The sequence below is a fragment of the Excalfactoria chinensis genome, chromosome 16, assembly GCF_039878825.1.
Source record: "Excalfactoria chinensis isolate bCotChi1 chromosome 16, bCotChi1.hap2, whole genome shotgun sequence".
Classification (NCBI taxonomy): domain Eukaryota; kingdom Metazoa; phylum Chordata; class Aves; order Galliformes; family Phasianidae; genus Excalfactoria; species Excalfactoria chinensis.
This window is the reverse complement of record NC_092840.1, coordinates 4,533,824-4,555,100: the sequence shown is the minus strand read 5'-3', so window position 1 is coordinate 4,555,100 and position 21,277 is coordinate 4,533,824. Positions and strand designations below refer to the sequence as shown.

Below are 21,277 nucleotides of genomic sequence, written 5' to 3'. Positions count from 1 at the left end.
CCAAATCTGGCTCCACTGCCACATTAACCATCACTGATGTCCAAGCCGAGGACGAGGCTGACTATTACTGTGCAAACTGGGACAGCAGCACTAGTGCTGTAAGGGGTAACAGTGATTAATTGGAGGCGAGATAAAACTTAGAACTGTAGGAAGTTTAAGGGGGGAGGGATTAAGATGGAGTAATGATCTGCAGCAGAGCCCCATTAGGATGGGGACACAGAGCCATGGGTATTGTATCATGGCCTGGGTCCCTCTCCTGGCAGTACTTGCCCACAGCTTCAGTGCCCCAGGCAGACTTACTGTACACAGCCAGGGACTTTGGGCCCTTAAAGGGACAGACAGAAATACCCCCTTTCCCAGAGTCTGCTCATGCACAACAACACACAACAGACCATTCAGACAGTGCTTTGCAGAGGGGACAGGAATTCATCTCACCATTCAGCCCAGCTCAGCCATGAGAAAAGAGCAGAAAACCTCCATTTTTAACCCCCATACATGTTTTGACATCTCCCTGTGTCACACCAGGCTTACCACTGCTGTCCCTGCTGCTACAGTAATAGATGGCCACATCTTCAGCTTGAATCCCCACAATGGTTAACATGGTCACAAAGCTGCACCACGACATGGAGGACTGTGAGAAGATGTCCCGTGGTGTTGGTGGGGCTGCTGGCATCAGAACAGAACCACAGTAATAGACACTCTTGTCCTTGGTTTGGACCCCAGTGATGGTTAACATGTTTGTGAAGCCAGATGTGGAACCAGAAAAGTATAAAAAGGAACCTGAAGGTCTATTGTTGTTTTGATAGATCACAGTGACAGGGGCACTGCCAGGTGACTTCTGCTGGTACCAGCCATAGTTGCTGTTACTACTCCCAGAGCTGCTGCACATGTCAATTTCTCTGCACTTTAGCACTGTAAAGCACCACCACAGCCACAAGCAATAGCCGAGGGCTAGCAGAAACACTTCACCAGCCTTCATTGCAAAGCATTTGCACAAGCACTACCTTCTTCTTCACAACAGCAGTGGCACCACCTGCCATTCACAGCATTCCCCAGCCCTGCTTCTCCCTCCAAGCCCACCAGCCAGCCCCCAGGCTATTCAGCTGGCCTTACATCCCACAGAACTACACCAGCTTCCCTCAGCTCAACACAAGCACACTGGCCAGGAAGAGGCTGGAGGCAGCAGGAGGTCAAGTGCCACAGTCAGTGCTGTTAAGAGTCCATTGAGCATCTCTGATAAATCCAGAGAGGTTTCAGTGGTACACACTGGGAAGCAAAAGCTCCCTTCCAGCCCACTGAGGCTGAATTCCTGTCTTCAATTAACAAGCAATTAATAGGATCCAGAAACATGAAAATACCGTTTTATTCTACGCGCATCTTACAGAGGAGGTTAAATTCCAAGCTACCACTAGCTGCAGCTCCACAAGTCAGGAACAACACAGCACCTCGTTCTTGGACACAGGTTATATATACATATATTTAATAAACCAATTTCTGTTGATCGGTTTCTCCTGCTCCATGCCCTAGTTGGGAACTTCACAAGCTCACAGTCAAGTGTTGCTACCGATTTACGACCCAAAACACCGCTGCAGCAGCAGCACCCCCACGTGGCTGGATTCAGCTTTAACGAGAAGGAATGCGAGGTGGTGAGAAGCCAGCAAGGAGATTCAAACGTATTGGTATTTCTACTTGCACATCGCCCTCAGTTAACTGGCATACATAGGTCACAGCTGTGGAAGCCTGAATATCCATCACAGCAAATGACATATCAGTGCCAGGCTGTCCTGGCCAGCTCATAAGGTAACCAAAACCTTATGAACAGAGAGAGCTAGGCTGCGTTCTCTGAGGAAGGGAGTGATGTCCTGCATGGCCATCTAACTCATCAGTGCTCTGCAGCACATGGGCTGCACTCTTAAGGGTAGACACACATATCTGAAGCAGTGTATTTAAGCTAAGCTGCATTGGGCAGTTCAAAGCTCATTGTACTCACATTTCTAGAGCAGCGTAGGCCCCTGCAGCTGATCCTGGGTTGATCAGGAACACTGAAGGACTTCCCAGGTTTCAGTGGGACAATTACAGCTAACAAGATAAAGGGCTGAGGAATTAACAGCTGCAAGAACATTAGCTCAGAGTTCCCCTTAACAACATGGATGTCCCCAGCAAAGGCCTAGAGATAGCCATGGCTCTGCTTGGTGCAGAGGTTTCCTGTGCACAAAACGTGCTGAATCTTCCCTGGAAGCAGGAGGCTCCTGAACTCTGCTGGCAGACCAGTGCATCGGTGTGGGATGTGCAGGTCTCCACCCCCAACAGGCACAAAGAGCCCACAGTGCAGCCTCAGACTGCTCCTACCAGCTCACACCATGGGCCCTCACCAACCAGAAACACCAAAGGACAGACAGTGAGCAGCACACCAACCACCACTGAAAGAACGGCCCCGAGGTACCACACCAACCCAGCAGGGTGAGGCGCCACAAAATGGCAGTTCGGGGGGTGAAAGGCAGGAAGAGCAAACAGCTGAGGGCACATCTTTATTACGTTTATTGTACGTATTACATATATTACCGTTATTAAACCACGCCAGAGGCTCGGCCTGCAGGTAGGCCTTGTCCTTTCCTTCCACAGCTGCCATTCTGTCTGCTGAGAGCATCGTGCCGTATTTGCATGGGGTGAGCCAGCTGGGTTTGCTCCCTGCTTCTACAGCCAGGTGATGGTGAGGGGCAGCGAGCAGAAATAGCGACCATTGTCTTCCTCCTGGGCAGCTGCAATGATGAGGATGCAGGCATTGCGGGCAAGGTCTTTGGTAGCAGAGAAGCGGTCAGGAATGCTGGCGGGCTTGTGCTTGTCGTGCTCCGAGTTGTAGTAGAGCAGGTAGCTCAGGGCCTGCCCCGGGAGCTGCTGGTACCAGGTGATGCCGAAACTGCTGATGTTGTACTGGGGGCTGAGGACACAGGACAGCCGGGCGGTCTCCCCAGGCAGCACCTTGATGGCAGCTGGCTGGGTCAGCAGTGACTGGGCCCTGCAGGCTGTGCACACCAGGGATGTGGTTACTGATGTGGAGCTGTGTCCTGACACACCAACCCCACAACATTCCCATACCCCCATGGGAACATTCCCCATCGCCCAGACCCACCACTCACTACATGCTTGGAACAAACGGCCCTTCTTGGCTGATGGTCCCCTGTGCAAAGCTCAGTCCTGCCCGCCATCCCCAGTGTCAGTGCAGCTATGCTGCTGATCTTACCTGACCCTACTGTCCCCACCAGCAGCAGAAGCATGAAGCCCAGGACCATGGTAGGATCCAGGAGCAGAGGAAGGGAGGTTGTTTTGAGACAGAGTGCAGCGCTGCATAAGCCAGGGCTGCTGTACGTGCTGCTGGTGAGGCATATGTAAATGACACAAGGGACTGGGGACTCCAGCTCACTGTATTGCTCCATTTGCTGCAACAGAGCTTTAGCAGCAGGGCTCTAATCAATGGGGCAAGGGTCCAGCATCTGCACCTTCACTTCCAGTCACATCTTTGCACACACAGCCTGCCCCAACAACAGGGTACAGAGTGGGGTCACCACTGAAACCTGATCAGCCCACCTGAGGGACATGGTTTGGGCTTGGGATGCTGCACAACTGGTGCCCAGTGCAGAAGGACCGCAGACTGGTAAAGCAAAAAGCTGCCGGAGTCAACAAGCACGAAGCCCCTTCTGTCTGTAACACTACCACAGTGCAAGCAGCCTCTGCAGCCCAGCTCCCAAGGCATCTCTAGGCCTGGTAGATGACTGCAAGTTCCCAACATAACTGGCCCCTATTATCCTCTGTCTGCAAGGGAAAATGGAGCCATGAGATCTGGCACTGCGTCTTTGGTCCTAGAGATGGACAGGTATGGCAGCACAAGCCAGACACTACGGTGACACGCTGCAGTGCTCTCAACAAGGGCTCACGTGCCAACGGCTTATCTATTTTTTTCACCTTCTCTATCAGTTGGTCTAACAAAAGCAATGACTTCCCTCTACGTGACCTTGACCAATTTTCTGTGACAGTCTCCCCAGGGAGGACTGAGTGCAAAACAAGAGTGAAAAGTGATGGCTGAGGCTCCTCAAGGCCAATATAACATGACCACCTCAAAGCACGGTGTGTCTGCAGCACAGGAGGCAGCAGGGTAGCGGAGTCAAGGCAGGGTTTTTCTGGATGCATCCCACAAGGAACAGAAATATCCAACTGGTTATGAAACACCCCACTGAGAGCAGCAGCCTCATCAGCATGGGCACCGAGCGCTGTGGTGCTCTGCCACAGTCAGCACAGATCAGAGAGAATCATGAGTTGGCAGAGGAAACCCAAATACCACCTTACACAAAAACCAGCACAACCATCTTGATGTGATTTCATCAACCACAGAGAGATCTGATCACAAAACCAAGGTCACAACAATACAGGCTTATTTTGGAAGGCCTTCGCCTCTTCTGCCTTGTGCCGTGCATCAGCTGAGCCCAGAGGCACTGACTGATGCAGCACCACAGCTGCCCAAGCAGCCCCTGATCTGGCAAGGACAGTGAGAATCGGTGCTTTATTCTCTGCTCCAGAATTCCGCACATTCTTGAGGGAACAGCAGTAAGAGCAGAGACAACAGCACCTCCCTCCCTCAGCAAGAAAAGCTGCCATGTAGGCGTTGCTGCACCCCGAAAAGCAGCCGAGCATCTCGTCCATGGGAGGAGGATGTGGCTGTGTCTGGCAGGTGGTAACAGCCCCAGAGGGTGATGCAAAAGTTAGTCTGAGCCAGGCTAGATGCACAGCATCCAAATGGCAGCTCCACCAGCAGCCAAAACAGCCGGGTACAGCAGAAACGGAACACATACTCACAGGGTTTTTAATTGAACAGGAGAAACAAACACTGAAGGAGAGAGGAGTTTGCTAGAGACCTCTGCATGATACACAACGGAGAAGAATATCCACAGTGCCACGAACACAGCATGTGCAGCACAGCTCCCTTTGTCGTGTCAGGCCCTTTTGGGCTGTCATCTCTGCCCCACATCCTCCACTGCAGGGTTCCTTCCTGGGAAAGTGAGGAGCTGTGAACAAACAAAACAGCCTTCATTACCCCATGGCAGCAGAGGAGCCTCACATCTGCTGCTGTCCTGCATGCCAGGCAGGAGCATGGCCACAGCTTCCTCCCCAAGGCTCCTGGCCACCAGCTCCTGTACCACTGCAGTGGGGAATCAGCAATGCCTGAGCTTTGCCCAGCTGCCTCCAGAGCTCTGTGATGCCTGGGGCCACACTCACACTGTACTCCGTGCTTCCAGTGCTGACGTAGATGGCTTCCCTGCTTGTGGTCTCCAAAGGCCCGCAGAGGGGATGCGGTCTGTCTGCCACGGTGTTCTGTCTCCTCAGCTGGACATGACGCCTGTCTGAGACAGAGCAGAGAGGATACACAGCCCTGCAGAGCAGCCCATGCTGAAATAGCACAAAAGATGAGTTACGCTGCAGCCTCTGCTTACAGATCACAGTGTTTTCTTCCTGACAGTTTTTTCCCCACTATAATGACCCTTACAGTCCAAGGGCATTTCCTTTGGCTGAATCCTGCATCACGCATATACTGCCAATAGACATTTTACCAGGGCTTGGAGAAGCCTTCAGCCTCCTGCCGCACTCCTCGGGGTGACAGCACAGGGAAGCTGTGACCTGATGTAGCACCACCCAGATGACTCAAAGCTGATGCCAGTGCCCCACACCTGGCTGAGACCACAAGGGATGCAGTGAGGTGTCAGCAGAGGGCAGCATAAATCAGATGAGAGATCGGACCAGGCCGTGCTGCTGAAGAGCCAGTGTGCTGGCAGAGATGCTGTGAGGTGTTGTCTGGGTGAAGGTGTGTTCCTTGCTCAGTATTACTTACACAGAAAATACAAGCTCGGAGCAATCACAGCAAACACAGCACTCATCAAAAACACCAGCAGGACAGATGAAGAGCCTAGAAAGGAAAACACAGGCTTGTACTCATCCTGATCATACTGTAATATCTATTGGGGTGTGCAAACCTGCAAATGGGTTTGTGGTGTCAGTGCAAACACAGCAGGCTGTGGCCTCTGCAGCTCAGGAATGTGAGTAAGGCATTGAAGAAAACCTGTGGAGGAAGGCTAAAAGCAGGGAGCAGGCTGTGCCCAGCCTGTCACACTGGGCTTCAAACAGCAGGAGGAGGCAGAAAGAACACGAGGAACCAGCCCAACTTATAAGAATATCTCCTGAAATATGAACCACTTGTTTTTTTGCTCCAATCAATGAGGACATGGTACGTCCTACAGCTCAAGGCAGGGTCACGTTTTATCTGCACACTATATATTTCCCAGGTGAGCCCAAATTATTGTGTAATTTTAACTAACCGTGTTAATTGGCCAGGCTGGTTTTTGTGACTGACTTACACAGGATAAAAGTTGCTTTGCACACTAAACTGCATGCGTTAAAATCTACATTGTCATTAGGCACAGATGAAATTGGTTCCTGGAAGGGTCACATCACCAGCGATCAACAACTTTTACAGATAACCATCTACAACAACAGGCACATCACCTCCCAGATGAACTCCTGTGGTTTTGTAGATGCTTTAAATATATCTTTGCATCTTGCACTGATGCATGTGGCTTTGCAAAGCCTTGCCATTGCACTGTAACAGCAGCTTTGGGCAGCCAGCCCCCTCAACCATGCAGGTACAAGTAAATGTGCAGCAGATGCAGCTCCAGCTCTTGCCTACCTGCACTTCCCAAACTGCACAGGGTGGTGGCAAGGTGAATAAGCACCCTGCACTGTAAGATGTGTCCTAGATGGGAAAACTCACAGCCATCCTGGCACTAAACCCTTAGATTAGATGGAGTGACTGAAACATAAAGGCCGACAGGGACAGAAGGATTTTCACTTGCCCCACAAGGTCCCTGGCAACACACTCACCTTTCACAGTGAGGTTGGTTCCCCTCCCTCTCTGCCTGCCAGAAAGCTCTCCCAGGCCTCTCTGACACTGATACCAGCCACTGTCCTTCTCTTCCAACCCAGTAATGGTGAGACGGCTCCGCTGATGTTTGAGATCTATTGAGCTCTGGAAACGACTTCCAATGCTGCCATTCTCATCCTGGAAACTGGACCTGAGGTGCCATGCTATGAGTCGAGGCGGGCTCTGGTCTCGTTTGTGCAGCCAGAAGAGTTCTGTGAAGTTGCCCATCAGATCAGTGGGGAAATCACAGCTCAAGGTGACTGCGCTGCCTTGAGCTGCAGAGTAGCTGAGGTCCCCAGGGGCTGCCCAGGGCTGTTGACCTGCAAAGAAAAGAAGTTCATGGAGGTGGCCAGGTCCCTTGTCCACTGAACTCAATCCAACAGAGCTAATGCTTCCCAGAGGTGTTGGGAAACCACTCAAGGACCAGAGAGAACCACAGATTCTCAAGGATGCAAAAATACAGGGCTGCAAGAAAGAAAGGGAGCCAGACTCACCTATAACAAGCAGGTGAATCACCTTTTTAGTTGGACTGCTGTTCCCTATCTTCACATAGCAAAGGTAAGGGCCAGTGTCATTCATAAGCACCGCTGAGATGTTGAGAAAGCTCACGCTCCTTCCAAAATCCAGAATGCTGCTGATGTGACCTTCACTGTTATACACACGGGACCGATTGGACCGTGTCATCCTGAACTGCTGGACCCTTCTCCACTCATTCCTGTAGCACCAGAGGATCTCATAGAAGGGATTGCTAGTGCTGTTGTCCTTCTGGAAAGAACACTCCATCGACACAGGCTCCCCTACAGTCACAAGAACCACCTGACTCTTGAGAGTCTCTGAACCTAAAACAGAAAGTAAGAGCTTTAAATCTGTCCTGAGCTCCCAATTCTTGCCCCTGGGCAGGGAACAGTCACACTCACCCCATTCCACACCATAGCGACTGCTTCAGGTATTGGGCAAGTGCCCCTTGGTGGGGGCCTGAAAGCTGCCCTACCACCTTCATGTCTCTGGGGGTGGATGCCCTGACCAAAATTCCTAGCTCACACTCTCTCTAGCTGCAGGCAGAGCCACAGGAAGCCTGGGAATCATCATCGACATGCTCAGCGGTCCCTAAAGCCTGAGGAGTCCTCCCCTGTTACTGCAAACCTGTGCATTCCCACTCAGAAACAACAGGAAATAGTGCTGAGCACAGCTTCCTACCCAGCGCTGTGTGCTGCCCAGACCGTAATGGCTCTGCAGAAGGTAAGATTTCAAGAGATGAATAAGCAATGGGGAAGCAGTAGGAACGTTTCACCCCAGGGACTGTCCCAACCCTTCTTTATGGCTATCAGCACACTAAATCTTTGTCCAACGAACAGATGCACTCAAGCTCCTGCACACCAAAGTGCCACTGGGTATTTCTGTCCATCCCTCTGCTCAGTGTCCAGAAACTTGTTCAATACACATCAGAAGCTGATTGCTTTTATTTTTTTGCCTTACTTTCAGGAGGCTCTGAAGAGACCTGGCGTACTGGGACCACGAGCAGTGCGAGGCAGCCATGGATTCAAAGCACCATCCACCCAAAAGAACCCACACCAGGGAAAGGGCTGAAGTAGAACCGTCCCAGGGCTTCCCAGCAGGGAGAGGGAGCAGAGTAGGCACTTACCCCAGGGCAGGAGCAGCAGTGTAAGGAAGGCGAGCAGCACACAGAAGGTGAGTGCCATGTCCTGCTGGCAGCGGAGACAGGAGGCAGCCCCTTGTTTTTCACCTCACTGAGGTTCCGCCCGCACAGTGCGTGCGCAGAATGGTGTGAAACAGCTCCACCAATAACTGTCAGCACCAGCCGGCCTGTCCTGCAGCATGGCTTTGTCCCACCGGGGTCATGGCACTGCTTGAAACCCCATCCAGGGGACAGGAGGCTGCAGGCACCACCATACTGGGGTCTGCTCAATGCATGGGGTCACTCCGGGCCTCTCAACTGAAGAGGAGTCCCCGTCTCTTCCCTGCTGCATTCAGAAGCGGGGAAAAGCCTGCAAGCAGGAGGCTGTAGCCCTGGGGGCAGGAGGCAAAGCTCCTTCACAGCGCTGCACCGTCTGCTCCAGCTTCCCACCAAGCTGCCTCCAGCACAAAGCTGAGGCCACAGGACGGTGCAGGGCAGGGCTGCCAATGCTGGGGCACGGGAGCAATTTCCATTTAATAAGAAGCTTTTTAATTACAGGAACACAATCTCTGTGCTTGTTCTGCTTGCTCCTGACTCTCCTGACACATGCTGTGATCTAAATCACCTCCCTGGGAGCAGAAATACCAAAGGCAAGGACAGGAACTGTCCTGGTGCCTTGGAACACGGCCCAGGGGAACCCCAACAACCCTCTGGTCACAGTCACCCACAGGCTTCCCCTTGAGTGCTCATGAGACCTGTGCTGTACCACCCAAAAGGGAAAGATGAGTCCTCCATAGCCTGGTACAGCAGTCGCTGCAACCTGCAGCGCAGCGAGGCATCACTTAAAACGGATGTGAGCACTCAGATGTTTGATCTGGAAACCAAGGTCGCAGGAAAACAAACTGGTTTTAGGCCAGCCCAGTAGTGAGAGCTGCAGCACCCCCAGCCCCAGCTCTGAGGCTAATCAGCCTTACGCTCTGCTCTGTGGTTTCACAGTTCCTCGTGGGAAAAATGAGATAAACAGAGCAGTGAGCACAGCTCTGCACACACACACACGGCTGCACCCTACACGGCTGCCAGGACCTTTCTCTGTGTGAGGAGGGGAGATGTGGAGAAAGGCAGTTTGCCCATCCATGGCACCGCACAGCAGCACAGCTCTGCAGATCGCTCCCTGGAACAGCATCAGTACTGACTCACCATTCAGGTGCCTGAAGCTGTGGGACAGGATTTCACCTGCACATCTTGGCATCTCCACGGGAAAAGGGGATGACATACAGTGTCCTATAAGCTCTGCTGGAGAAACATCTTTATGGCAACATCTGGAAACTCAGTGGAAGATGCAGCTGCTGCACAAGCAGTGCAGATTGCTCTGCACTTATCCTGTTTGGCTTATTCTTTCCTGCTAGATGTGCTTACTGAACAAAGCAAATTATCTCTGGTTTTATCCTAGATTTGATGCTGTAGGGACTAAGGCATAGCTACCCCTATAAGGTCTGGCCAAAATAAGAACCAGAACTGCTGCAGCATCATCCTGCTTTCTCCGCTGTGCCCCTATGGCTTCCTTTCTTGTCTTGGCACCAGAGGGGCTGCAGGGCAAACAAAGGGGCAGCACCATCCATGCTGTGAAAATACTGAGATTCAGAGCAGCTGAGATCACACAGGTCAGGCAGCCCATAACCCGATTACACCCTCCCAAAAGCCTATCAGCAAAGCCCAGTGCTACTCCTCCTCTCCCACAACCCAGCTGCAGTAACTCAGGAAACTGCATTGCTGGGAAATTTGGGACTGAAACCAGGACATCGTGGGCTAAAAGCACTGCCCCCCCCCCCCCCCCCCCAGCACCCAGGAGCAAACAGCACTGGCATTTTGCTACCTCCACTACCTGCAGGACAGCACCCAGCACGAGCAGCCCACAGTCTCTGGGCAGTGCTGTGTTCCTCACAGCGATGCACGTGGGGAAAACACTGGCTTTGGTTGGGCTCTTGGTGCCTGGCTGTGGCCCCTGGGGAGGGAGGGACACAGGAACCAGATGCACATCAGCATGCAGAGCTCAGGGAGCAGGGCAGGAGAGCTCCACCAGAGCACATCAGCATCCTTTATCTATCTATTAAAAGGTATGATGGACACATTTAACCCCTGCACAACGAGTCACAGGGGAAAGCCACGCCACAGAGTTAACTTACCTGCAGGAACGGAGGCCAAGCGAGGGCTTGGTTACTGAGCAGCAGCCAAGAGCACGAGTGGCAGAATCCCCCCAGGTTGTCCTCACTGCACATTTCCAGCCTTGCAGCTCTGGGGAGTCTTACAGAGGGGACTTTGCTGGTCTGTGTGGAGCCACAAAAGTCAGCGGGCAGTGACAGCAGCCAGCAGAGGACCTCTGCTCCCAGGCTTATGGGAGGGCTCACCTTGCCCTAATCCTGGCCCTCAGCTTCAGAGCGCAAACACATGCAGCAGGGGAGGAGGAAACGAGCAGGCTGTCCTGGCCTTCCCACACTTGGCAGGCAGCCTTTGCCTGACCTGAAGCACTCGGCGCTGAAGCTGCCAGACGCACGTGGTCCAAAGCTTTTGCTCCCTGTTATTTGAGCTGGATGCTCGGCTCTGTCTGCTGACGTTGGTCAGCCCTGGCAGTTTCTCTGTTGTGACACTGGGTGAGAGTTCATGGCCAAAACACCCAGAATGACTCAGCTGAGATTTCAGTCCTTGTGACCTGGACAACTTCTTGGAAGGGGAATAGCGAGAGACACGGCTCGTGGATTTTTCCTACTCTGATTTAAGGATGCAGGTGTTTCACAGAGCAGAACTGTTCTCTCCAAGTCAGAACGCTCGTGCATTCTGCTCAGTTTTTGGTGAAGAGACATTAATTCACTTCTCCTTTCTTCTGTCAGGAAGAGAAAGCACTGCAGCTACCTGCAATGAATCCTCACTGGGGAAATACTACCCTGGGCTGCCAGGCAAGAGCCAGACATCTCATCTCCATGGGAGCCAATAGTGGCTCCCCTCACACTGCAGCCCATAGGACAGCCCTGCTCCACATCACAGCCCCCTGCACAGCTCCATGGCTGTTCTGGCTGCAACAGGTGAACTCAGGCAGCAAGCAGGAAGAAACAGCAGCCAGAGCTGCTGTGCAGAGCCCCCAAGGTTGGCTGTCTCTCAGAAGAGCACAAGGCACCACTGAGTGACAACAGTGACAACAGGGGCAGCTCAGGACACTGGCTACTACCAGTCCTGGGTTCTGACATTTGAAAGGGGCAGCACATTCAAACACCGCTGCCAACTTTAAGTACCTCCATCTGCACTTCTTCGCAGCTCCAGGCAAAGCTCAGAACTCACTCAGTGCTCAGCAGCTGGAGGTCAGCAGTTTACAGATCGATTCCCACATGAAAACTCAGGGTCAAGTGTTTGTCAGCGTTACACTTGCACTGCCCTGCCAGAAGGAATGGAGAACAATCCAAGATACCTCCCACAGGCTGCGTGCAGGCAGTAGCAATGAGACTTGTTCTGCTGCCAAGACTGTAAATAGAAAGCAGCCCTGAGCTCCACTCGATGCTAATGACCTTGAGAACGTTGCATAACGCACTGAGCTCAGCCCAGCCACAGCACCAGACAGGTCTCACCTTTGAGCTCTTCAGGAAGAGGTTATCCATGCAAGGGACAGGTAGCAGGGGTAATATTAACAGCCTTCACACTAAATAAGGGACATGCACAGGTCGTGCTTCCAAACAAGCTTCTTTATTACTCCATGATAAATAAAACACTGACTTCCACAATCTCAACAGCTCTTTTCCTTCCCTACCAGTCCAGAATTGAAGCACACTGGAGGCTCCTCTCCCAGCCCGTTCCCTCAGCTCAGCACCTGCCTGTCCTTCCTTCCCTCCCTGCAGGCAACGCGGCTCTACAGCAGCTCTTCTCCATCCTATGGGGGCAGATTCTTCACAGGAGAGCAGAAACACCTTCAGGGGAGAAAGCACAAGGTCAGCAATCAGCAGATGCTCTCCCACATGAGCAGATCAGACTAAGCCTGAGACAAACACTGACACAGGGAGGGCAGAACTGCAACCAAACAGCAGCACCGCAGCCAAACACGGGGCGCTGAGGGCACACAGCGGGCAGCTCTGCAACCTTTATACCCTCCCGGCCGCTATCCCGGCAGCGCCCCCCGGGCTCTGCGCACTCACCGTTGCTGTACTTGCACTGCTTCAGGGCCTCGTTGAAGCCCTCGCACAAGGTGAGGTCCTGCTGGCTGGTGGCGCACTCCAGGAACCGCTTCACCTCGTAGTGGCACGGACCGAACGGCGGCTGCTGCTGCGCGGGGGGCGGCAGGCGGGGCTCCTGCGTGCGGGGCGCGGTGAGCAGCAACTGCGGGCTGTCAGGGCGGCCCGCGGGAGGGAGACACGGGGGAGACACGAGGCGACCCCGCCGCCGAACCGGCTCCTACCTGCGGCGGCGCTGCGGCCGGCCCTGAGGATCCGCCGAACGCTCCGCTGATGGCGCCGCCCACCACGTGTCCCACGGCCGAGCCCACGGCTACACCCGCCGCCGTGCTCGCCATCTGCGCCAGCAGCCCGGGCTGCGCCGGTTGCGCCGCCGGCACCGGAGCTGCTGGGGCCGGGCTGCGGAACAGAGCGGGGTCAGAGAGCCGGGCGGGCACGGGCAGCGCGTCCCTCCGGCAATGCCTCCCTACGAGCAGTGCCCGCCCGCAGTGCCCGCAGTGCCCGCCGGCCCATCCCGTACCCAGCAGGTGCCGGTGGTGCCGCAGGCCGCGACACGCTCCTCCCGCCGCGCGCCATCCTCCCGCCGCTCTAACCACCAGCCCACGCGCTCCGCCTTAAGAACGGCCCCGCTCCCACGTGACTCCTCGCGCATGCTCACCGCCGCCCACCTAAGCCCGCCCCCTGCTGCGCCCGCCCTGCCCGCCAGGGGGCGCTGCTGCTTTTCCAGCTCGGGCACCGCGGCGCCCCCTGGCGGACAGGGCGGGAGCTGCAGGTATTGCGGGGCGGCGCTCGATCCTCCCGCCCAGCGCAGCGATCCCTGCAGCATCGCTATGGACACAGAGCAGCAGATAAGGGAACTCTCAAGTTGGGACATTGCTGGGGTGGGAACACACGGAGACACACAGAGCGAGCCCTCAAATCGCGGGCAGGACGGCAGCTGCCAGCTTTACCTGCCGGCCCAGCTCCTGCTAATCACAGCCTGCAGCACAGCCGGGCTCCGGTGTCTCTGCAGGTCCGTGTCCGCTGCCAGCCTGGATTCCTGCAGCTCTGGACGCTCCTTTAGCCCCGAGAGGGAAAGAAATGCCCCAAACCGACCCGGATCCCGAAGTTGTCCAGGGGAAAAAGAACCCCTGGGCTGTGTTCACGGCTGCAGGGCTGCGTTCAGACACACAGCAGCTCACAAACAGCAGCTCCTTGGGCTGCTTCACTGACTGGCAGGAATTAGGGAGCCCAGCCGCTGCTCTGAAAGTGTTTGTGTAGAATCGAGTTTCCAGCATGAGGGGAAGAGAGAAGCGTTTGTAACACAAGCCGCCCCTGCGCTGCAGCAGCGGGGCTGACAGGGCTTGCAGGGGGCGGGATGCAGCTCCCACACTTTTGTCTCCTGTGCAGACAGCGCCCCAACATCCTTCCTCACGTAGCACTGGGAAGGCCGCTTGCAGTGCTGCCGTGCTCCAAGCAGAGTCTCATCCCAATGAGAGCAGCAGCATTTTGCATCCAGCGTTGCTGAGGGAGCAGAGCTCCTGTAGGCCTGAGAAGGGCCAGTGCTGGGGGATGAGAGCACTGCGGGGGCGTAGGGAATGCCAGACATCCAGCCATAGGAAATCAAGGCTGCTTGGTCCCACCACACACACAGCAGCTCGTTGAAGGCGCCTGGCCTTCAAGCTAAGGGCATCTCTGTAAGCTGCGTCTCCGGGACCCTTTGATTTGGTTAATTAGACACAAAGTTGTTCTGTGCTGTGGGAGGAAGGTATGCGCCGAGGAGCCCGGCTACCGCCGCTGTGCTAATGAGGTAATTTAGTGTGTCTGTCTGAGACGGCTCCGTATGCACAGCCCACAGACAGCAGCACCACCAGCTCCGTTGGCTCCCGCTGCTGCATTGCCCCACGCAGAGCCTGGTGTGTCCAGCACGGCTCTGTCTGCAGCCGGCCATCTCCCCAGCACAAACTTCCACTGCCTCTGTTTTTCAGTCCAAACGTGATCTTGTTTCATAGCCTTGTTTCTGCCTCTTTTTCTCTTCTGCTCCTTCAGATCCCTCCTTACATAACCAGTCAGGTGTTAGGGCTTGCCTACACTTACAGTTCATTTTGGATGAGGGGACCTATAAATCTGAAAGACAGCAGTTAATTTCTGAATAGTTCTGGAGCAATTTACCCCAGACCAATTCTTTCTGAGTAACAGCACTGGGCTGTATTAGTAATTATTGAAATTATTATTATTGAAATACTGGCCTGTATTAACCCAATTAGCAGCAGGATCGGTAAGACAAGCTTTGTAAATAGTGGGCCTATTTTTCCAACTGCTCTCTCTGTCGAAGAGCAGATAATAATCTCCCCTTGAAGAGCCTGCCTCACTGAAACCCTCACACTGTCACCACCGAAATGTTGCTGCAGAGACCTCGGAATTCCCCGAGCATTTGATTTCAAGGGGTTATTTCACAGGTAAGGAATGCAGCCCTCTGCCTCCATCACACATCCTCCTTTCCCCCACCAGGGGCCGGCCGCCCTCCTCGCTCACTCACTCAGCAGGCTGCAGTGCTGCTGAAGGGCTCAGTGCCACCCGCAGCTCCCAGGAAGCCTTGCCCAAGCACAGCACGCAGCCCGTCCATCCCTGCCCCACATCACAGGCAGCAGATCCCCACCTGGAGATGCCCACAGAGCCTCCCCAGCTACACGTCTGCGCTTGGAGTGCCCCAATTACTGCGTGCATGGGCAGATCTGGGCAGTGCATTCACCTTATCTGGGTTAGCAGCGAGCGGCACACGATGGGTGCTCAGGGATCTGGGCAAGCTATTCAAAGAGAAAGAACGCATCTGAGGAATGAGCCAATGTTTGTGGATGATCCCAAACAAACAAAAAGCAACAGAACCTCCAGTTCTTCCCAATGTGTTTGTTACTCAAAATTACTCCATGAATCACTTATGACTGAGTACGTATTGCAGTTTCTCATGTCCTGTTTGTGTTTTTATCTTTGAGCCCTGGCTGGCCCTAATTTTGCTGGTGCTGAGTGCTTGAGTTCAGCCTCCCAAGTCCACACAGAGCATCTCTTTCATCCTGGGAAGTTTTTTTTTTTGCAAACAGAACTTGCAACCAACAAAACGAAACCAAGCGGGCTGTCAGCATTAGAAGTAACTCAGAGACCTTTCACGTGCAAACGGGCACATTTCTTGCTGTTGGAGGGAGGCGATGCTCGGTGGCACATCACAGCTCCACAGCCGATGTTTTCTCATCAGAGATGGGAAAGGAAGGAATGAAGAAGCGAAGTGTCCAACCGGAGGAGCAGCAGATGGCTGGATGTGACTGCATGGGAAGCAAAGGCAGCGCTACGGAGCGCAGTTTCATCTTTCAAGTCTTGTGCTCCCAAGATCTACATGCCATTTCTTGGATGTGGTTTGCCCTGAGGGCGATCTCAACAGCTGTGAAGTTTCGACAGATGAGCAGCGTAGTTTTCAATACATTTCACAAAGCAACTGAATGGTTTTAACTCATTCGTGTATGTCCACTTCTGGTATTAAGGCCCTTCCTAATGAGATCACAAGTGTTTCCCACTTGAATCCCAGGGCCTGGCTGCTGGAGCACAACTGATCACCTCTTCCAAAACATCTCCAGCAGACACTCAGATCACGAGGACAATGGTGTGAATTTACTAAGAACAAGGCAAGAGGGCAAACCTGAGCCCTGTTTTGTTTCCTTCAACGTAACAGATTGTGTAAGCACACAACAAAATAATCACAGCACGTTTGTTTTGTGTCTAGCTAAAGAAGCTGAGTAATAAGGCTGCAGTCTGCTGCCCTTTATCCCGATGGGATCTGCCATGCTGTTCAATGGAGTCTCCAGCAGCAAGCTCTCACACCCTCGCAGGGGATAGCACTGCTGTGCAGCCCTGGAGCAAGATCACGCCTTTACAGGGCTCTGTGTTTTACCTGCTCTGTCCCAGCAATGAGCTTGGGGCTTGGCATTTCCTCCTCATCCAAATGTCTGCCCAGAGGCCACTTTGCTCTGCTCTGCTCCCTGGTTGGTCTCACTTCTCTCTCCTGTGCGGCAGACACAGCACACATCTCCAGAGCTGCTCCCAGCAGTTTTCCCAAGCTGCTTATGTCTGCTTATGGCTCGTGGCTGCTGGGGGCTCCTGGCTCAGAGGAGTCTGAGCGGAACAACACACAAGTGAATATGGAAGTGAGGGTGGGGGCCGTGTCTCAGGCAGAGGCATCTGTGACCTTTAAGGAGGCTGTTAGCACCAACTCATGAACAGCTACTGCTTTGAACTCGAATATTACGTTTACAGGCTACCTCCCTCAGATCCCCCCTGTTCCCAAGCAAGGATATAATGCCTATATGGCAGCCTGAAAGACCCTGAGCGATGGTGCAGCCACTCTGCAAGCGGTTCACAACCACCTGTGATTCAAGGTCCTTTGTTTCAGCTCTCCAAAATATCACATGGATTTCAATCACCCCATTGTTCTCCTCTGCCCTACTGACTCTGCCCGGCCCAGCAACTCCCAACATCTGTTCTCTGCTGGAAGTATCTTTGCTTTTCTCTTCTGTCCTCTGTAGAAGCAGCTGATGGTGTTTTCTTTCCACGTGGAAGGCTAACAGCCCCTGCAAATGCACAGGGAACTATGGATCTAAACTGGTTTGTGGTTACTGAAATGCTCTTTCAGCTGCAGCTTCCCCTGCAGAGTGCTGAGCTCAAGGCAGAGGACATCCCTGTGCTCCTCCGTTGGAACACTGCATGCTTCTTGTCTGGCTTCAGCTCACTGCAGGCAAAAGCACAGGCTGAGGAGATCCCTGAGTGATGTGGAGAGGCAGGAGGGTCTCAGTGGCAGGGAGGCTGTGTGGGAGGGAGGTGCTGGGGAGAGGTACCTGCTGGTTCAGTGCTGTTTGCTGAGGAGGGAGTGAGAGGGGGACCAGGAGTTTGGCTGCCCCGAGCAGAAACGTGCATGAAGAACATCTCAACCCACACCCTGAATTCCACAGCTCAGTGCTGGTGACAGGGGAAGGGAGGAAGGACAGGATGGGACATTTCCAGCAGACCCACAGCATGTTCATAACAGCCTTGTCCCAGCAGTCCTGGCTGCCTCCCTCCCCCAGTGCCTTCACATCTCATATTGCATTTTATTAATGCAATCCCCCTTAGGCCAGAGGGAATTGTATCCCAGGAGACATTCCAATCTCAGCTCCGCTTTGGAGGGGATCAGAGAGAATCAAGGGTGGGGGGTGTTCCACCAGGACGTTTCACTGCAGAAAAACTGGCAGACTGAATATGCTGCAAGACAGCACTAGCAACCTCCTTATCAGACACCAAGCCGCAGGCTGCAGCCAACTGCTCCGTGCTCCTGCTCTGGCTCACTGCCTCCCAAGGACTGCTTGTTTCTGCTGGGTCCACACTGTGGGCTTAAAGCTCTACACCTGGGCTGGGGGCTGCTCACAGGGCGTAGGGTTTTGTCCTTTTGCTTGGGGATGAACACAGCTGTGCACGCAGGCAGATTCGTGCTGCCATGGGGGCTCTGCTGGGTCAGCATCCCTATATACAGTGTGTGCCATGACCACCAGCTCCTCACCATGCTTGCTCATTGCTAGCCAGGGCTGACACCTCTCACCAGAAATGGGAGCTGGCTCCCAGGCGTCTGGCACCTGAGGTGAGTTTTGTTATGCACTGAGCCTCTGCCAGAAATACGCCAGCAGATGAAACTCCATCTCAGGCCAAAAGACATGAAGATGGATGTGTTTTTCTTGCCAGGCTTACCTTGTGGGCAGTGCTTCTCACCAGAGCCCTGTGCACAGCTCGTGGCGCAGACCAGGAGCTGATTAACAACAAACACCGTGGCCTGGAGCCCACTGATGCCCACAAAACCACAGTGGAGCGGAGAGCTGCTCGCTGGGGGCAAATCCCAGAGCTGGAGGCAGTTGCAACTCAAAAAAGTTAAGGCTGATGAAGTTTGAATGAAAGTCAGTCAAAAACAAACACAGAATATGTAGTAGTGGCCCGTGGGTAACTTTCTGGCCCAACCAAAACTTTCTAGAAATTCATACCAAGGCTGTTGTATGAGCCTGGTTAAAGAGAAGGCACAGAATCACAGAGTCACACAATGGTAGGGGTTGGAAGGGACCTCCAGAGATTGAGTCCAACCCCCTGCCAAAGGAGGTTCCCTACACCAGGTCACACAGCTCGGCATCAGGTGGGTCTTGAATATCTCCAGAGAAGGAGAGTCCACAACCCCCCTGGGCAGCCTGTCCCAGTGCTCCGTCACCCTCACTGTAAGGAAGTTATTGTGCTCGTTTCTGTGGATCTTCCTATGCTCCAGTTTCTGGCTCTTTCCCCTTGTCTTGTCTCCACACACTGCTGGAAGGAGTCTGGTCTCGCCTCTTTGCCCCCCACACCTCAGATATTTATAGACCTGGATCAGATCCCCTCTCAGTCTTCTTTTCTCAAGGCTAAACAGCCCCAGTTCACTCAGCCTTTCTTCATAGGGGAGATGCTCCAGGCCCTTCACCATCTCTGTGATCCTCCACTGGACTCTTTCCAAGAGATCCCTGTCTTTTTTGTTCTGGGGAGCCCAGAACTGGACACAGTATTCCAGATGAGGCCTCACCAGGGCAGAGTAGAGGGAGAGGATCACCTCCTTTGACCTGCTGGCCACGCTCTTTTTAATGCACCCCAGAATGCCATTGGCCTTTTTGGCTACAAGGGCACACTGCTGGTTCATGGCCAACCTGTCATCCACCAGACACCCAAGTCCCTCTCAGCAGAGCTCCTCTCCAGCAGGTCATCCCCCAGCCTGTACTGGTGTATGCAATTATTCCTCCCTATGTGCAAGACTCTACACTTGCTTTTGTTAAACCTCATCTGCCAAGCTCTCCAGCCTGTCCAGGTCTCTCTTAATGGCAGCACAGCCTTCAAGCATGTCAGCCGGTCCTCCCAACTTTGTATCATCAGCCAACTTGCTGAGGGTGGCTGCTGTCCCCTCATCAAGGTCACTGGTCATCTGGGGAAAAAATCCTTTATTTTGGAGCTGTCAAGAGACATGGCTTGGATCCAGGACAGCTCGCACAATTCAAGTTACCTCATTAAAAACTAAAAAGAGCTTTGAATCAAAGCGCCTCGCCAACCAACAGAAACGTTCACATATTTTACATCAGATGTTACTGTACTTTTCTGCTTCTGATTCCAAGTCCTCCCGCTGCTCCCTCCCCACCTCCATGCGCTGGGCTGCCCGCTGAGGAGCAGCACCTGGTAACTCAAGGGCTGTCCAAGAGAGAAATCCTCCCCAGCCCTGGTGTTTCCAAGGGCAGTTCACCATATATGCCCTCCAGCCTTGTTTGCACCTACCAGCAGCACCTGCACAAACATCCACTTTGGCTGCCTGGGGAAAAACATGACGCCAGGACCAAAGCAGAAGAGAACCTCTGAAAATAGGAGGGTGAGAGCATTGACTTGCCTGATGGTGATGCTTTCTCATTTATTACCCATGGAGTGGAGATGGAGACAATTCATGAGGTCATCACCTGCCAAGGGAAAAGGAAAGAGCTCAGAGGAACCAAGAGGGTTTCTCTGTCCTGGGGTGCTGGCTTCAGGACCCTCCTCCAGCTGCTCACAGCACTGCCCCAGAGCTGCAGTGCTCCTGCTGACTTTGCAGGGATCCTGAGGCCCTCAGCCCCACAGAACACAGCTGCGAAAGTCACACCAGGGATGCAGCAGGAAACAAAAGGACTTTGGACAGACAGGCCTAATCCATTTAAATTCAGTTTATCTCTCACCTCCCCCTTTCCCTTCTCTCACAGACCTCTTCTCTCTCCTGCTCTCAGTCCAAAGTATCACAGCAGCGTCTCACTGCTGTTTCACACTGAAATGGCCCACTGACTGAGAGTTATGCTCTTTGCTATTCACAACAGAGAGAAATCAGAACTGCTGTTTCCTTCGTCTTGCACACTGTTAACGCTGGCCGGTGGTTCCTTGCAAGGCTCATGTCATGATTAGCACCCAAGGAACAAGATGTTCTGGCACTATGGCCCTGCAAATTGTCCCCCACATCCAGCTAAACAGGGATTATCCAGAGAGCTGGAAAAAGTGAGCGGGGGAGGCTGGCTGCAAGCAAAAGGGCAGGGAATCCCCCATGCTCGTTGTTTCTGAGGCTACAGAGCTCATCATACACATGACACAGCTGACCCCTGCCTTACAAACATCCCCACCATTCTCATCCCTGATGGCAGCTCTGGCTGGACAACTGCTCGTGGTCTGAGCCCCATCACAATTCAGGCATCAAGGAACTAAGTATGCAGCCCAGCCTCAGCTCACAGACCAGCAGGCACTGAGGCAGCTGTCGAGCAAGAAGATCCATGCATGGGTATGCTGCTCCAGCAGCGTCAGTGACTGGTGGGACCTCCCAGTCATGAAGGTTCCTATGGATCTCCTGCATCCACCACGAGCTCCCTGATCCCCAAAGGTTGCTCCAGCCCAACAGGTGCTGCA

General features: G+C 53.6%; 3 protein-coding genes across 4 annotated transcripts; all 3 read right to left on the bottom strand.

Moving 5' to 3' along the window:
- Positions 1-2,583: 2,583 nt before the first annotated feature.
- VPREB3 (V-set pre-B cell surrogate light chain 3) lies at positions 2,584-3,328 on the bottom strand. Its single transcript, XM_072351081.1, has 2 exons — positions 3,242-3,328; positions 2,584-3,023 (listed from the first exon to the last, which is right to left on the bottom strand). Exons 1-2 carry the CDS (start codon positions 3,288-3,290, stop codon positions 2,695-2,697), a joined length of 378 nt encoding a protein of 125 aa, XP_072207182.1. The 5' UTR covers positions 3,291-3,328; the 3' UTR covers positions 2,584-2,694.
- A 1,435-nt stretch (positions 3,329-4,763) lies between these two features.
- On the bottom strand, positions 4,764-8,681 carry LOC140259600 (uncharacterized). 2 transcript variants are annotated; one of them, XM_072351079.1, is made up of 6 exons: positions 8,607-8,681; positions 7,459-7,803; positions 6,925-7,284; positions 5,879-5,953; positions 5,269-5,393; positions 4,764-5,057 (listed from the first exon to the last, which is right to left on the bottom strand). In XM_072351079.1, the coding sequence occupies exons 1-6, from the start codon at positions 8,662-8,664 to the stop codon at positions 5,004-5,006; spliced, it is 1,017 nt and encodes a 338-aa protein (XP_072207180.1). In that variant the 5' UTR covers positions 8,665-8,681; the 3' UTR covers positions 4,764-5,003. The 2 variants fall into 2 exon arrangements, with proteins under 2 accessions (XP_072207180.1, XP_072207181.1); XM_072351080.1 differs by lacking the exon at positions 4,764-5,057 and having other exon boundaries at positions 5,322-5,389.
- Positions 8,682-12,307: 3,626 nt separating this feature from the next.
- On the bottom strand, positions 12,308-13,471 carry CHCHD10 (coiled-coil-helix-coiled-coil-helix domain containing 10). Its single transcript, XM_072351192.1, has 4 exons — positions 13,332-13,471; positions 13,036-13,210; positions 12,776-12,929; positions 12,308-12,550 (listed from the first exon to the last, which is right to left on the bottom strand). The coding sequence occupies exons 1-4, from the start codon at positions 13,385-13,387 to the stop codon at positions 12,531-12,533; spliced, it is 405 nt and encodes a 134-aa protein (XP_072207293.1). The 5' UTR covers positions 13,388-13,471; the 3' UTR covers positions 12,308-12,530.
- Between the last annotated feature and the right edge of the window lie 7,806 nt (positions 13,472-21,277).

Bases quoted from the DNA above. Each gene is read 5' to 3' on its own strand.
- VPREB3 (XM_072351081.1), bottom strand. From the start codon at position 3,290: ATGGTCCTGGGCTTCATGCTTCTGCTGCTGGTGGGGACAGTAGGGTCA. The intron at 3,024-3,241 runs GTAAGATCAGCA...TGGTGTGCACAG, and splicing joins GGTGGGGACAGTAGGGTCAG to CCTGCAGGGCCCAGTCACTG.
- LOC140259600 (XM_072351079.1), bottom strand. From the start codon at position 8,664: ATGGCACTCACCTTCTGTGTGCTGCTCGCCTTCCTTACACTGCTGCTC. The intron at 7,804-8,606 runs GTAAGTGCCTAC...TTTCTGTTTTAG, and splicing joins ACTGCTGCTCCTGCCCTGGG to GTTCAGAGACTCTCAAGAGT. The intron at 5,954-6,924 runs GTGAGTGTGTTG...TTTCCTTTCTAG, and splicing joins AACCAACCTCACTGTGAAAG to GCTCTTCATCTGTCCTGCTG.
- CHCHD10 (XM_072351192.1), bottom strand. From the start codon at position 13,387: ATGGCGCGCGGCGGGAGGAGCGTGTCGCGGCCTGCGGCACCACCGGCA. The intron at 12,930-13,035 runs GTAGGAGCCGGT...CCCCGCACGCAG, and splicing joins CGGCCGCAGCGCCGCCGCAG to GAGCCCCGCCTGCCGCCCCC. The intron at 12,551-12,775 runs GTGAGTGCGCAG...TCTCCCCTGAAG, and splicing joins GCAGTGCAAGTACAGCAACG to GTGTTTCTGCTCTCCTGTGA.